This window comes from Labeo rohita, chromosome 13 (assembly GCF_022985175.1).
Source record: "Labeo rohita strain BAU-BD-2019 chromosome 13, IGBB_LRoh.1.0, whole genome shotgun sequence".
NCBI lineage: Eukaryota > Metazoa > Chordata > Actinopteri > Cypriniformes > Cyprinidae > Labeo > Labeo rohita.
In genome coordinates, this window is record NC_066881.1 from 10,090,045 (window position 1) to 10,107,267 (window position 17,223).

Genomic DNA, 17,223 nt, shown 5'->3' on the forward strand with positions numbered 1-17,223 from the left:
CCACAGATGAATTGAAAGCCATTACAAGCAATTCATCAGGGCTGTAGAAGACCGAGGATATCCAAAGCAGATGTATGGGAGTTACATCAAATGACTAATAGGAATCAATATCATACTGACCTTTTTTTCCATCCATTATGTTTTGGCAGCTGATCTGACGAGAGGCGAGGTGTAAATCTGAAAGTCAATATAAACTTGCGTGATGGCCGTTCGTGTTTTATAGGAGCTCATTACTTAGCCGTAGCTGGAATTATAGGTGCGTTTTATAAAGGGGCTTTAAATGGCCACAAAACACCCCAAGCTCATTATACAGAGATCCTAAACACCTCATCAGAGCTGGAAAACCCTTTGGATCATAACAATGTCACGCAGCAACAATATCTGTAAGACAGTTCTCCCTCATCCAGATCAATTGAAAACACATGTCAGCCATTTGGCCAAGGACTATGTAAGGAAATAAACACACGGCATTCTCTTCAGGAACCGAGGAATGGATTTTATATTCGATTCTTTCTTATTAAGGCACGAACATAACCCTGCGGTCATCGAATTTATGATTTGTAGAAAATAAAACAGCTACTCTCAAGATTTATTATTGGCTCTGTTCCAAAACATACTGAGCTGACTCCATAGGCAACACATTTCAGAGCATCATAGGCGTCCATTCACCTGTTTCAAAAGGTAGGACTGCCTGAGATTTCAATTATACTGTATGTGCAAACATTAAAAGGATAGTTCCCCAAAAATGAAAATTCTATCATTAATTACTCATCTTCAGAATTCTGTCATTACTCCTTCATCTTCAGAAAAAAATTAAGATATTTTCAATGAAGGCCAAGAGTTTTCTGACCCTGCATAGAAACTGACACGTTCAAGACCCAGAAAGGTAGTAAGGACATCGTTAAAATAGTGCATTTTAGAAGAAGCTGTTGAAAAAAGTTATTAGATTTGTTTTCTTTGTGCACAAAGAGTATTCTCGTAGCTTCATAACATTACGGTTGAGCACTGATGTCACATGGACTATTTTAACAGTGTCCTTACTACCTTTCTGGGCATTAAACATGTCAGTTTCAGTGCTGTCCATGCAGAGTCAGAAAGCTCTCGGATTTCATCAAAAATATCTTCATTTGTGTTCTTAAGATGAACAAAGGTCTTACGGGTTTTGAACGAAGTGAGGGCGAGTAGTTAATGACAAAATTTTTATTTTTGGGTGTACTATCCCTTTAAAATTCCAGCAGAAACTGATACATTTTTATTTTCATGTTATGGTTGGTAACTGTTAAGGACTACCTTTTGTTTACCACTAAAAACTAAAATAAATTGTTTTTATGAAGTGCATTTAGGCAGTACAATATTTTAATGCACTATACATATGAATTTTTTTTTTTTTTTTTATAGTATTTTGTTGGACTTTAAGTGTACTTTAAGTGCTTTTGTAAGTAACTTTAAGTGAATGCGAGGTGACGGCGAAGGTAATAATATAATAATAATGCGGGAAATGAGCATGTACAGTTAAAAATCCAATATCAGCTGGCCAATAAGCAACATCGTATTGATATAATCATGCATCCCTTATAATTATTTTAATACTGAAAGTACAGCGCAACTGTATTCATGCATTTTTTAATTTCTGTGCATACATTTGCAGCACTTGCTAAAAGAAACAGAAACTCCTAACAATCAGACAGCCAATAAGTGAGGATACCAAAATCCCTGAATAAAAGTATTAATATCCTTCCAAAAAAAATAATAATTTGACCCCAGACTTATGAACGGTAGTGTATATTGTTACAAAATATTTTTATTTTAAATAAATGCTGTTATTTTATTTTATTTTTTTTTTTTTACTTTTTATTCATCTAAGAAAAAAAAAAAAAAAAAAAAAAATCACAGATTCTTAAAAAAACTAAGTAGCATAACTTAAGTTTCCAAAATTGATCATAAATACGCATGCTAGAATGATTTCTGAAGGATCATGTGACACTGAAGACTGTAGAGTAATGATGCTGAAAATGCATCTTTGATCACAGAAACAGAAACAGAAAACAGCTATTTTAAATCGCAGCACATTTTTGCAGTTTTCCTTTATGTCGCATTGATATATCATGCATCCCTAATAATTATTTCAATACTGAAAGTACAGTGCAACTATATTCATGCATTTTATAGGATATACACTAGACCATTTCTGTGCATACATCTGCAGTGCTTACTAAAAGAAAGAAAAAAAAAAAAAAAAAAAAAAAAAAAAAAAAATCTGTCAAAACCCTAAAAATCTGTCTCCTAACAATCGGACAGCCAATAAGTCAGGATTCAAAAATCCCCATTATAATGTCAACATAATGCCTGACAGAGCCAAAGTTTGGAGCTGGTTTGAGAATAACACTCGTCAAGGGAAAAACATTACTGTTACAGTCATTACGAGAGATCCTTCAGAATCTCATTGAGCACGTACAAGCACTTTTCCAATATCAAATGCTAAAGGTGCGTTCAAAGATGGACAGACACTGTCTGGAAGAGAGAATGATGGCTCAACAAGCTTACCGCAAAGTTTGGCCTGCAGGATTCGGTTATACGCAGTTTGCGCACATGCAAACTCATGTTTATAAAACGGCAGAGAGGAACAACTGCTCGACAGGCCATAATTAAGAGGCAACTCTGCCAAAGGCAAAGCTTGGGGCTATTGCATATCCATTGGGCTGTAAAACGAGACAAGCAATTGCACATCACCAGCACCAATCAAATTTATCTCAATTACACAGGATTGCTGGCATAAATATCTCTGTCTAGGGCTGTATGTTAAACATGGCATTTTAGCTAAACAATGCGGGTGTTGATCCAGACTTTGGTAATTGAGTGATGCACGCTATCCAGATGTAAGTTAATGGAGGGTAGGCAGACAAACAGCAGGTGTAATTCTCTCTCTGTCCTGCTGAGCTCTAAAAGTCAGTGCTTAGCACCCACTGCTCCATCATCTGGCCTCTCCCAGCCTCTGTGACAGCACATTTGTCATCATTTTCACATTTTGGGCAAGAAATGTACTGTTTTAATGGCGCCCTCTGAACGGTTCCAGATGTTTGTTTATTTGTTGTGCCACGACTGTAAAGTCGTTTATTCTTCATATGCAGTCCCGTTTCGGGGCTACAAATCAGCGGCGGCGTAATGACGGCAAACTGTAGGTGGGAAAAAAAAAAAAAAAAAAAAGTGTGTGGTCCCTGGGGGGGTCTTCAGTTAAGATTTTCTCTTTGAAGGCTGCCTGCCTCAAGGGTTTAGTTGTATGCCATTTAAAATACAGTCAACTCAGCTGGAGCAGGGCCCAGAATAGGAGCGTTTAAAGGCGGTGCGTACATGGCTGATGGAGGAGTACGGTTTCACCCTCGACGGCCTCTGGTTCGCTCGCCACGCTGAAGATGAATGATGGGAATTCAAAAGTGGTGGTTGCTGCTTTAAAATGTCCAGAGACGTGTATGAGGATTTGTATATTTTCCATTTCAATTATGTATGAAGTTTCAGGGCAGTTGTGTGACCTGTCGTGATGATTGTTATTAATATGGCTATCTAGAATGTGACAGCGGTGAGTGCGGTGGCTCCACTTTATTTTTGTATGTATTTGCCCCTGTGGAAAGACAAATATTGTCTCATGTAGTTTGGTTTAGAGGTGGAGTTTTATATTTAAAGCGACAGTTCACTCAAAAAGAAGAAAAAAGAAAAAAGTAGCATACATTAGGGTTGCATGATTATGTTTTTTTAAAAATGTCATTTAAAATTATAATGGATAAAGGTTCTAGGTTTGCTGTGCTTGTTTGTAGGGCTGCATAATTCGACAAAATTTTGTGATCTATAAACATTATTATTACTATTATTGTTATTATAAAAATAAATATGCTTCTAAAAATAAAAATTATTATTTATTAAAATATAACATATTTTAACTAATTTTAATAAATTTACTGTTTATCAAAATAAAATAAAAAAAATACATAATGGAAAAAAAAAATACTGTCGTTCAAAAGATTGGGATCAGTAAGATTTTGTTTATCAAATAAGTCTTTTCCGCTTATCAAGGCTACATTTATTTGATCAAAAATACAGAAAAAAACAGCAATAAGTTTTCTATTATAATATACTTAAAAATATATTTTATTTCTGTGATGCAAAGCTGATTTTCATCAGCCATTACTCCAGTCTTTAGTGTTACATGATCCTTAGAAATCTTTCTGATTGATTATCAAAATGATGAATTATCAGTGTTGGAAACAGTTATACTGTGTAATATTTTTTGGATCCTGTAATACTTTTTCAGGTTTCTTTGATGAATAAAAAGTCAAACAGCATTTATTTAAAATAAAAATATTATCTAACAATAGAAGTCTATTTATTATCACTTTTCATCAGTTTATACATTCTTGCTGAATAGAAGTATTAATTTCCTTCAAAAAAAAAAAAAAAAAAAAAAAAAAAAAAAAAAAAACCTTTTTGAACAGTAGTGTATATTGTTACAAAATAAAACATTTTAAGTAAATGCTGTTCTTTTTTACTTTTTATTCATCTAAGAATTCTGAAAGAAATGATCACAGGTTCCAAAAAAACCTATTAAGTAGCATAACTTAAGTTTCCAAAATTGATAATAAATCAGTATATTAGAATGATTTCTGAAGGATCATATATATATATATATATATATATATATATATAAATAACCTCAGCAGATTCAAAAAATTATAAATGAAAATAATTTATTGCAAACCAAGAATTTACTCTGAAGCATGCAGCGCATCATAGCTTTTGCAATGGTCATGCAACCCTTGTACATTCAATGCAAGTCTTAACTTGACATTTTATTTTTTTTAAATTTTACTCGTTTGGAGCCTGACAGAACCATCATTGTATGTAAATACAACTCTACAGAGGTTTAGAAGGACAAGAGGATGAGTATATCATTTTTGGATGAACTGTTTCTTTAAGACAACATTTGTCTCTTGAAAGAAACTTTGGACTCGGTTCAGGCGACAGGCCGGTTTAAAGCTGGTGGGAGCTGACAGCAGCGCTACTTCCTGCGGCCACACTCTCCACCCCCCCTCCATCTCCAGACTCTCATGGTTCTCCGTGTCACGCCAGGCCTGCCACATAGCCTCCTTTCTTAGCTTCTGCCGTTCCCTCTTCTGCTTCTCTCCTCTGAGCCTCTCCTGTCTGCTCGCTGTTTGTCCACTTCCCAATTTTCCCCCCAAAACAGCAGACAAGGGTCTTATAACCCAAAGCCAAGACCTCCCGTGCAATGCAATGCAATGTATATAGCTGGTCCTCCCTCTTCCCTCCACAGACCTTCTGTCTGCTGTAATTATCCATGGCACCTTGGCTCTGGGGGCCTGGCGCAGGTGACATCAATTGTAAAAATATTGAGAAAAGGTAGAGTGGGTCCCTGTTTGAGACAGCCTGCTGTCACATACGCCGCTAATCCTGCCGGCCACTGCAAGGCAGCAAGTAACATATAGCAAACATGACGGGAATAGACTTTTACCTATGGAAGGATGCCCTAATTTCAGCTATTCTATGGCACAAAACTGTAATATTGTATGTCTTTTTCCAAAAAAGGTACACATTTCTAGTAACTGTGCAGTTAATTCTCATATTGTATTTTCAGAAAGTTTTAGAATATTGGTCCTCTCCCCAAATTTGTCACTATTGAAACACAGTAATAATAATTTAATTAGAAGGGTCATATTGACCTGTTAAGATTTGACTTACATCTACATTGTAAATATATTTTTTGCTATTTTCTTAAATTTTTTTCAGAGGTAAATCAACAACAGTTACATTTTTAATAATATTTCAAGTGTAATTTATAAGATTTGTTGTATTTTAATCTAATTTAATTTAATTATAATTTCTTTGTAAAAGGCAAAAAGTTGATCATACTGATTTCAAAGTTAAGGATTCATTAGTTTGAATATACATTGAACCAAAAACTATCATAACATCTTAACTGATAATCCAGTTTACTTTAATTTTGACAAAACATCCCATGTTTTGGTAGTGACAGCATATTTTTAGTAGTGACAGTAATGCTTTTGTAGCGACCACAACTTGCATACTAAAACACTACTACATTATACTAAAACACAAATAAATTGCATAACTGTACTAAAATTTTGTTTATTTTGTGTTCCCTTTTGTGAATACTGTAACAATGATGACATGTTTTGGTCGTGACCGTTTTAGTAATGACAATTTTATAGGATAACATAGAAAAAAGCAAAGATGTCACTACCGAAACTCCATCAAATGTTTCGGTAGTGACATTTTTAGATACTTTTGAATCTAGCTCAAAGATGCTAATCAGTAAATGGATAGCCACCACAGTTCTGAACAATTGTACACATATACAAATTAAATGGTATGGAATAACTCTCAAAAAAGTGTGCTTAATTGCAGAAAAAAAGGTGTTCGGTAGTGACGTTCATTAAAGTTACACAGATTTTGAACACATTTACCTCAAAATGATGAGACCTATCTACTCACACCTTGTAGCTATGAAAGAAGGGGACACAGGAATATTTCCTGATCATAAATTTATGGGTTTAGTTCAAATAAATCTCCAATAAATCTCCATAAAGTTTCAGAATTTACAAAGAAAATATAAAATAAATCTATATATTTTAACTTCACTTTTTAAAAGAATCAAAAATGTATTTTTTTAAAGCAACAATTGAAAAATAATAATAATAATAATAAAATAAAAATTCAATTTCAGTATCACTTTCATAAGTTGAAATTTAGGGGTTAAGGTTTGGGATAGCTGCCTCCCAATTGAAAGTACCCACTAAGTGATGATTTTATATATATATTAAGCTTACTGATATTTTAAATATTATTGTGCTTTTCAAAAGATAATACAAGGATCTTAGTAAACATCTAAGATTTGAATACTTAAATGCTTTTAAAATGTGTTTTTTTTTTGGTTATGGACCAGTTTGAACCAAATTTTGCAGAATGGCGCATATTTATATATGTGCATGTATGTACTTTTTTCACTTTACAGCAGCTAAGATAGCAATATCCAAACTGGCTAATACTGAAAAATATATCTGGTATATTATATATACATTAATGTTTGGATGCATCATGTTTAAGTGTTTTTCTTAAAGGGATACCCAAAATTGAAAATTCACCATTTACTCATGCTATGTCATTCTAAACTATAGAGATGCCAACCTGGCAATAGATCTGTTGCGGGACATATATGTGATTTTGCGGGACAATGCGGGACACTTGTCAGACATACATTTTCTACTGTTATGCTATGTAAATACTGATTACATCCGTTGTCATATGCACTGATTGATGTTTCTGAGCCTGCACATGCAAGCAAGAGAAAGCGCATCTTTTTTTGATGCGCCCCGCATTACAATAATGCGCTCTAGGCATTTGTCATTACAATAACACCATAGAAACCGCCTCAAACTAACTATTAAAATAAGAAGAAAGTTGCGTTAGAAGGATGCATTGATTTTTTAAATGGGTTAAAATGAATGGAGAATATCGTGTTTTTCTGTGTGCGCTCGACCATTTCCATCAGTGGTGCAAGATCACTTGATGAGGTACATCCTTTGTGCGGAAACTACACTGCAAAAAAAAAAAATAAAAAGCTTTCTTAAAAAGGCAAAAGAACACACAGACGTTTTCTTAATATAATAATTAAAAACCAACAGACTGATGAAAATGCGGGACATTTTCTCAATATGCGACGTGAAAATGCTGTGCGGTACAACGCAAAGCGGGACCGGGGGGTCACCCTATTCTGAACCAGTAGATGATTTTATTTATATATTTACTTATTTTGGACCCCATTGACCTTCATTCATGAGAGTGAGTAAATGATGTTAGAACATTAATTTGTGGGTAAACTATTACTTTAAGAGCAAAATACTGCAATACATAAGCAGTTAATAATTACACTGCATTACGACTACACAGACGCCCCATGAATTATCGGCAATCCAAACACAATGCCCGACTCCCACTGACAGTGTCTTGGAGGTGAACTGCATCTTTTAGTGTCATAGCTATTCTATTAAAGCATTTTCATGGCACAGCCAAAGGTGAGTTTTAGTAAAGAGTTACAGTGTCAGAGCCGATGCATTAAGCAAATAGAATAGGCAATAAGTCAAGATAAATAAAAATGGCGCGATAAAGGCAGAGGAATAAAAAGAGGCGAAGGACGAAGATGAGGGCTTGTGTTATCTAACGCTGCAGTACAGTATCGTAAAAATAACAAATGGAGAGTGTCAGCTCGCCCAAATCTAAGAGGGAGAAAAAATATTTCATATGTCAGCTCCGTTCACCTTTTAATGGACTATTCTCAAGCAGCATGATTTTGACAAAGCACTGGGCTTTCCTCTACATCACTTGAGAGGTGCAGGTCAGCCTTTGTGAAATAGATCTGTCCTTGGTGGGGGGTTGAGAGGCACACAGCTGACCTCGCATGAAAGTACCACCGCCGTGGCCGTGACATAAAAACAGCGCTTTGCATTGCACAGACAAAAGAGCATGATAAATGTGGCCGGCGTGAAAGCCTCTTATAGGGTCCAGCACATTAGAATCATCTCTTGTGCACGGCTTCTATTGGCAATCGAGTGTGCGTTTGTTTAGATACCTGTCACGCAAGAATAGTGCACTTTTTCTGTCTAAATAACACTACCTTTGTGGTTTCGGGCATCTTTGGATCCTCGTGGCAGCGGGGTGTATGGCGTAGCACCGGATTCGGATCTCAAATCACTGGCGGCGTCCTGAAAGAAAAAGAGTTTGGATAAACATAAATTCGGCGTGCTTAGTTTACACACCTGCGAACATTTATAACATCTCCGACGATTCATTATCCAGCACAGACAGGAGAAATGTTGGTTATTGATTTCTGTATGCAATGATCCTAATTGAGTTAAATGAAAAGAACTCATTTGTCACAAGCAATCTAGAATATTTTCCCAGATTGATGACACAAAAGGGAGAGAGAATGGAAAGGCACGGCGGGGTGAGAGACAACCAAAGAATGCGGGTGAGATTTCACTGCCGTGACTGATTGTCTAAATGCCATAAATTTTATCAGCGCTGAGGAGAGGAAATGTTAGGAGCGGCGTTCTTATTTTATCAGGGGCGCAGGACGAGGGCAACTTTCATTATTTTGCAGGGAGGCGAGTGAAAGGTGAGGACAGGCCCTGGCTTTGATTACCTGTCCCCTGCCTGTTTAAGAGAGAGGGGGCCACCAGGGGAAGGGCCCCAGTCACCATTCAGCCATGAAGAGCCCCGCGGGTCAGGCCCGGGTCAGCCTGCCACTCACTTACACGCGCTGTTGTGTGTTGACAATCTAACAGGTGGCATGAAATTACTGCTCTCCAAAGGCCAGACCTGAGTTTAAGTAAACTCATCTCTCACTGGCCGACCTTAAAAATACAAATATATTCACATAAAGGCCACCGCGTAGACAGACAGAACAAGGGAAGAGCTGGAGAGAATACAGATCGCCTGTGTGCTACTGCTAGGTCACAAGTGTTGTTTTCTACCTCCTTTGTCTTCTTTCAAGGACCAAAAACATAGTACATCATGATGTGTTGATATCTGATGCCTTTGTGAAAATGTTCTGCTCTTCTGCAGGCAGGAACTCTCAGAGCATTTAATCATTGTGAGGGCTAAAATGACAAATAAACAGAGTAGAGGTGGCCTATTTTTATTTCATTCATTGAAAACACTCAGCTTAGTGCTGAGAATGTATTATTCATACGCTGTTCAAAGGTTTGGGGTCGGTACGACTTGTTTTTTAAGGTTTTGAAAGAACTCTCTTATGCTCACCAAGGCTGCATGTACACTTGCAATTTAAAAGAACTTCAATATATTGTAAAATGTAATTTATTCCTGTGATGAAAAGCTGAACTTTCAGCATCTTTACTCCAGTTTTCAGTGTCATATGATCATTCAGAAATCATTCTAATATGCTGATTTGCTGCTCAAGAGACATTTCTTATCATCAGTGTTGAAAACAGTTGGGTGATTTTTTTTTCAAGACTTTTTGATGAATAACAAAGGTCAAAAGAACAGCAACTATTTAGAACATTGTTTTATATTAGGCAAAATTAATCTAAAATAAAGTGTGTAAAAATAGCAATATTTATGATGGACACAAACGTTCAATGGATATTACAGGACAAGTTCACTTCCAAAGCAAAAATTTACAAATAAATTACTCACCCCCTTGTCATCCAAGATTTTCATGTCTTTCTTTCCTCCGTCGTGAAGAAATTGTGTTATTTTAGGGAAAACATTTCAGGATTTCTCTCCATATAATGGACTTCAATGGTGCCCGTGAGTTTGAACTTCCAAAATGCAGTTTCAAAGAGCTCTAAACCATCCCAGATGAGGAAGAAGTGAACAAAATGACCATTTAAATACTATTTAACCTCAAATGCTCATCTTATCTAGTTCTGTGTGTACTCTGTTTATTCTGGTTCAAGACAGTTAGGGTTGGTCGAAAAAGTCCCATCTCATTTTCCTACATCGCTGCTTTACCTTTATTCGTAAGGGAGTTTGATCTTTTTTGCACGTTCACTTTGTAAACACTGGGTTGGTACTTCTGCAGTGATGTAGAATGATTTTGAAGTTGGTAGATAGGAGTAGATAGGAAGATAGGAGTTTTCGACATACCCTAACTATCATGAACCAGAGTTCACACAGAGCTAGGCAAGACAAGCATTTGAGGTTAAAAAGTATAGAAATTGTCATTTTTTTTTTTTTTAACAAAATAACCAATTATTTCACTAGATAAGATCCTTCTTTCTTGGCTGGGAATGTTTATAGCCTTTTGAAGCTGCATTTAAACTGCATTTTGGACATTCAAACTCGTGGGCACCATAGAAGTCCACTATATGGAGCGAAATCCTGAAATGTTTTCCTCAAAAAACATAATTTCTTTTGCTGACAAGGGGTGAGTAAATTATCTGTAAATTTTTGTTCTGGAAGTGAACTTTTCCTTTAAGTAAGGGATAATCAGTTATCACAAAATAAAGCCTGACAGACTTATCATCATGTACAAGACTGAAGGGCTTTATTTTGCAATAACAACTAGCTGGATATACATTATCCTGATTATTACACAGCTACTTGCCTCAAAACTGAATAATTAGATGCAAAATATTGAAATATTTGAACGCAAAGCTTTTGCAGTTGCTAAGTAAGTGGCAAGTTCCAACTGTTTTTGAAAATCTTACCAGTTTGTTAGTTATCTTATAATTTATTAAAATCGTCGCAAAATGGCAGCAGCTCTGTCTGTATGAAACAAAATAATAATTGACCTAATTCAGTAATTGTACACAGAATAGTGAATTGTACGAAGAAAAAAATGCTCTTAGCAACGAATCACGCCAACTGCAGTTACCCGGATGAGCCTGTGTTATTCATTTTATCGAGGAATAAAATACCTCGGAATGTGGTGACTGACCAATCAGAATCAAGTATTCCGTGTAGCCGTGTAATAGCAATTGAAAATCAAAATAATACATTCCAAAACATTTTTCCAAAGGTTAACTGTAGACTGTTTACAGTTGCTAAGCAACAGAAAATATTTTCTTTTAAAACGTACAACTTCCCCCCCAGTTGTTATTACCACATGACTAATTATCGTCCTAATTACACAAATCCAGTGGGGTGCAGCTGCATCAGGGTTTCCGAGTATGTCAGCAGTTTCCTTGTTACCATTTCAATCTCCTCTAGCCATTTGGCTTTAATATCCTAAAGCAGCATTTTTAGTGTCAGCTTCAGTCCGCCCTGACTAATTTCCTCTGGACCTGACAGATCAGAGGCCTTCCCCACCAAACAGCCCTGTCCCGGCCACAAAGCCGCTCGTAATCCTGCTGCTTGTCTACAATTAATCTTCCCAGTTGCCACATTATTAACACCACCACCCACAGACAGGGGCCGGCTATGCCCCACCGGACACAGAGCACCCCCCCTCCGGCCCAGCGGCCAGGCACGTCAATCACATGCCGTGCGCAAAAGTCGCCTGCTGTCAACATCAGAGATACCCCCTTCTCTCCTAACCATCCCACCCCTCCCGGGCCAAGTCCGCTGATCAAACACCCCCACCCTGGAAGAAGATTAATCAGAGCCCTCCCTTCACTTCCTCCCCTCCCATCCACTCCTCTCTTTCTCTTTATTCAATGAGCCATCCTCGAGATGAGAAAGGAGGCCTGCCTCATAATGGGAATCCCGGCAGAAAAAAAAAGTTAAAGGAAAACTCTGTTTGAATGCCAGCTGTTATCTTGGAGAAAAAGGGCAGGCGGACAAGAGCCTCGCTTTGATCGGCATCCTTAAGATTTTACACAAACATAATCACAAGCCAAGGGGTCACCCCAGGCCCTTTGAATTCATTCAGTCCGGGAGCTTTGAGCACGCACAGGCAGTTAAGAGCTTCTCCTTTCACAAAGCACTTTGTTTTTAGTTGCTTTTAAAAGATATGCATCACTATCCATCAAATAAATGGCAACTTGTGTGCTCTGATCTGTCGGTCTATAATGAAGGATAATACAGCGGCCCTAAAAAGTATCTGAATAGTTTAAAATTTCTGAATGCTACTCCAACTGATAAAATTGCCACCTGCAAACAAACAATGCAAATAGATATAAAAAACCAAACTACTTTTCTGAACCATGTTAGAATTTTTTAATCAATGGGCAATGCAAAGAATTGTAGTATAAGTAGCCTATAAAAATAAAGTTCACACGGATGACCTAGTAGAACAACCACAGGTGTAGTTCATCACACTAACTTTAGACAAACAAAGTGTCTGGTTTATATCATTATATTATCAAAACAAACTCATCATTTGTTTTAGTGAAAACTGCTTTGCTTAAAAGTGTTCTTGTGTAGACTTTCTTTAAAATAAATGCTATCTGATTTTATTTTTTCTATCAATGCAATGACATTTAAACATTCTTAAATGTGGTTTAAGTCTCTAAATGCTATTTGGGACCAGTGTAGTATAGATCATGCACAATGGGGTAGATAGATCGGCAGATAGATAGATAGATAGATAGATAGAAATAAATAAATAAATACATTAAATTAAAAACATGAAAAAATGCATTAAAAAATATTGGTAACACTTTACAATAAGGTTCATAAGTTAGCATGAACTAAGAATGAACAATACTGATACAGCATTTATTAATCCTAATGTTAATTTCAGCATTTACTCATGCATTATTAAAATCACAAAAAGTTGTGTTTGTTAAAATAAGTTAATGCTTTGTGAACTAACGTGAACAAACAATGAACGATTGCATTTTTATTACCTAGCATTAACAAAGATTAATGAACAGTGTAATAAATGTATTGTTCATTTAATACATTGTTAACTCATGTTAACAAATGACACCTTATTGTATAGTGTTACCAAAATATTTATATAAATAAATACATAAAAGATCTGCAACTGAAGGTTGCTCAGGTTGCCTTTGAGACTAATCCATTCTGAGTCTTAACAGTTGGATGGCTCTAGTATCTTCGTATGCAGTTATGCCACTGAGCCACGAGGAGAAACCAAGACCCTTCACTCATCCCACTGCTCAGATGAATGTCTATCAAGCCAAAATCTGACCGCCTTTCCCATAGAAATATGGACCATGTGGTGCGGTAACTTTGGGAGGTCTTTGTGGAGTGGCAGCAGCTAACCGTGCATCCTTCTGAGTTTTAAAACAACATCCAAAGTCAAATGCCAAGACACATTCTCCAGTCTCAACACTGTGTTCATCTCCAGCTCGCATGCCTTCTACCTTCTTTTCTTTTGTTTGTTCTCTTTCTTGCTTTCTTTCTCACCACCCACTCACACGCACTACTTCCTGCACTGGTCAGATGGGGGCGCTGCAGCGTCAGGTTTGCATACGCCTCTCATCTCAGCACGCCGAGCTCTTGTTCTCCAGGCCCTGGGCATATGCTGCCTGCTCACATCATTATTGTCTTTATACACTGAGTAATCACTACACTTTATGATAATGCAGCAGAAATTTACAAGCTGGAGAAAGAAAAAAGTCTCTAATAATGGCATTAACAGAGAAAGCCACAGCAGCTCTCAGCCCAACAGGGGCTCTGCACTCAAAGGGAGGACTGCTTGCTGAAAATGTCACAGTGAAATATGACTCGTCTCCTGGATTATACATCATACTCATGCTCCCTCTTCCCTTCGCATGTCCTTTTTTTTCTCCCCCGCAAATAAATGACGAAAAATCCAGCCATTTGTGATTATCAACTCCAAACAAATCTCCAGCGCGGAGAGCGAGAAGAGGTGAACGGGTGGCTAAGATGCAGTTAACGCTATGATTCGGTTTCGCGCCAACCCTCGAAGCTGGAGACGTCCCTCGCCGAAAACGTCGAGAGCCGAGCGCGAGTCGCAGCCCGTCTCGTCCTTACGAGGCCTGATCAGGGCTACAATCTAATTACCAGCGCCGCGAAAGAGATATACAGAGATGGAGTGAGACAGACAGAGGGAGAGAGAAAGAGAGGCAAAGATCAGTGTAAACACCAGTGCTTTTTATCTCCTTATATATCTGGACAAGTAGACAAAGTGCTAAAACGAAATAAATGTGGCCTGACAGCCACTTCAAAGAGTTCAGCCAGGGGCTTACTGCTACTTAAGGCGCAGGAATGTTGTTGCTAAGCATCAGCCTACAACCTATCAGGCCCAACAGAAGGGCCCGCTTTCCCTTTAAGAGCGAGCGAGAGAAAGAGAGTGGAAATTCGACAGTAACGGGAGGCTTGGGATTCAAGGAGATTTTGTAGCTTAAAGCAATTGTTAGAAGAAACAAGCTTTCTGTTTTGTTTTCTCTTGACACCATTTCAGCTTTTTGTGCTTGCAAAAGACATGTAGTAAAATGTTTTTTGATATGTTTTCTCTCTGGGTCTGTAACAAGAAAAAAATGTTTTCTGTGGGTATGAAACTTTCCTTGTCTTTCGTGCAAGACTTCTTCTTTTCTGATGAGCCGGAGATCAGAGGAAAAACAAACATCTTTGTGTGTATTTAAGTCGGTCTGACTTTCTGTTTGTACTTATTAAGGTTCATTTAATCGTGATATGCTTTGCATAAATCGTGTGCGTATATACGGGTCAGACCTATAAATTATATCTGAAGCGCAGACTGTGATTATACGCAGTATAAATGTCACGCTGAGTGCGGGAAAAACGTTCACCGTGCCAATCACTGAAGAAGCACTTTAATGCTTTTGACCTTCATAATTGTCTCTCGGATGTGTGGCAGTAATGTGTTTTAAATGGCTGTAGTGTGCATAAAACTGTATTAATTCTGTTTTCTTAGGTAATGAGTAGAGAGGGAAGCCTGGATGTAATGGTGCCTGCCCTCCGAGGGCTTTAAGAGTCTTTTCTGTGGTGCGAGCACAGTGTGAGCTGCATTGAGCAAGTATTTAATGATTTACCAGTTCTACTTCAATGCACTTGTGCTACGTAAGTATCATATGATCAGTGATCACAAGTGAAACAGCTTTTGCCTCCAGCATATAGCTACCCAAATTCTCTCCGGAGACGGCACTTTACGTACAGCCCGGCTTTAAAAAAGTAAAGGTTTAGGCACGACAGGAAGTTAATCACCCATGTCAACAGGCACAGCGCTTTACATGGCTTTACAGGGCTTGAACTTAAAAGAGCTAGCTTGTTTTTTAAAACCGTTTAGCTGCTTTATCAAGATTGACTCTGCCAGGAATGCACAAACATAAGGGGGAAAAAGTTTAATGAACTTTACTTAAAACTTCAGGCAAAACTAAAAAGCTGCAGGGTGTTTGTCATTCATGCCACTTTGGGTCAATTCAAATTTTATTCATTTAATATATGGAAGACCTTTTTTTTTTTTTGAGTGAATCAATTGAAAAGTTTATAGGGGAAAAAAAACTGATGAATAGAAAGATCCAAAGATTAGAATTTATCTGAAATAAAAAGCTTTTGTAACATTACCAATCAAAAGCTTGGAGTCAGTATATCTATTCATTTTTTTGGAGAAAGAAATTGTAGAAATTAATACTTTTATTTAGCAAGGACGCTTAAAATTGATCAAAAGTAATGATAAAGACATTTATAATGTTATAAAAGATTTCTATCTCAGATAAATGCTGTTTTTCCGAAATTTCTGAAAAAAATTCTACTTAGCTTTTTTCAACATAATAATAATAATAAATGCTTTTTGAGAAGCAAATTAGAATATTAGAATGATTTCTGAAGGATCATGCGACTGGAGAAATGATGCTAAAAATTCAGCTTTGAAATCACAGGAATAAATTACATTTTAAAATATATTCAAATAGACAATAGTTATTTTAAATAGTAAAAATATTTCACAATTTTACTGTTTTGCTGTACTTTAGATCAAAGAAATGCAGGCTTGGTGACTTTGAAAAACTTTTGACTGGTAGTGTATATATATTTTTTTTCCCCAGAAATAACATTTTAGCAGTAATTAATGTTAAAATGCATTAACATTTATTTATTTATTTTTTTGTTACATTTAATTTAGCTTTTTATTAACAGCTGATTACACCTACAGATGTATATGTCATTAGCCCATGTACACTATTAATATAACTGTTTGTAGATGATTAATTATAGTTGGATAAAGCAGCCGGCAAATTCATTTAATCATAATAAATTCTGCATTTGTCGGCTGCTCTATATACCTCCTCTTCTTCTCAGTTCCCCATGTGTATCTCCTCTCTATATCTTTCCATTTCACAGACACTCTCTCTCAAAGGTATGACACACGGTTCCTCTTTATGTTGCGCTTAGGAGCTGTATCTAATGTCAGGGATGTTTTCAAGTATGTGGGATGTTAAATTATTGAGGATTCCGTGAGTAGGACTGTCAAACCGGGTTGTCTGGGATGTTTCCTACGCAATTAGACGCCGGGAGACATTTGAAGAGTACCCGCAAAGCAGACCTGCAGAAAGTGACATGTGAACTTAAAGGAAATTAGCTTTTTACATGAGTGAAATGTGAAGGTTACTTAGCAATGCTTAAGCTGGAAGAACGACTCTGTGAAGTGCGTCTTTGACTCAGCCCTGATGTGAAGACAGCCATTTTCTTTACTTCCAGCGCGCCCCAGTCAGAGAAGATCACAGAGGGAGTGAAAACTAATTTTGACTTGGGGCATATGGGAGGAAAAAAAACCTGAGATGTGTCTAA

General features: G+C 37.0%; 1 protein-coding gene across 4 annotated transcripts in view; it reads right to left on the reverse strand.

The window, feature by feature from the left end:
* lrmda (leucine rich melanocyte differentiation associated) overlaps window positions 1-17,223 on the reverse strand; it is a 376,471-nt gene that overhangs the window by 41,158 nt on the left and 318,090 nt on the right. For 3 of the 4 annotated variants that reach the window (XM_051125729.1, XM_051125727.1, XM_051125730.1), the window contains one exon: window positions 8,699-8,786. In XM_051125729.1, the coding sequence (XP_050981686.1) occupies window positions 8,699-8,786 (88 nt within the window). Of the gene's footprint in view, window positions 1-7,404; window positions 7,624-8,698; window positions 8,787-17,223 lie in introns of those variants that run through there. The other variant, XM_051125731.1, reaches the window with a different exon arrangement.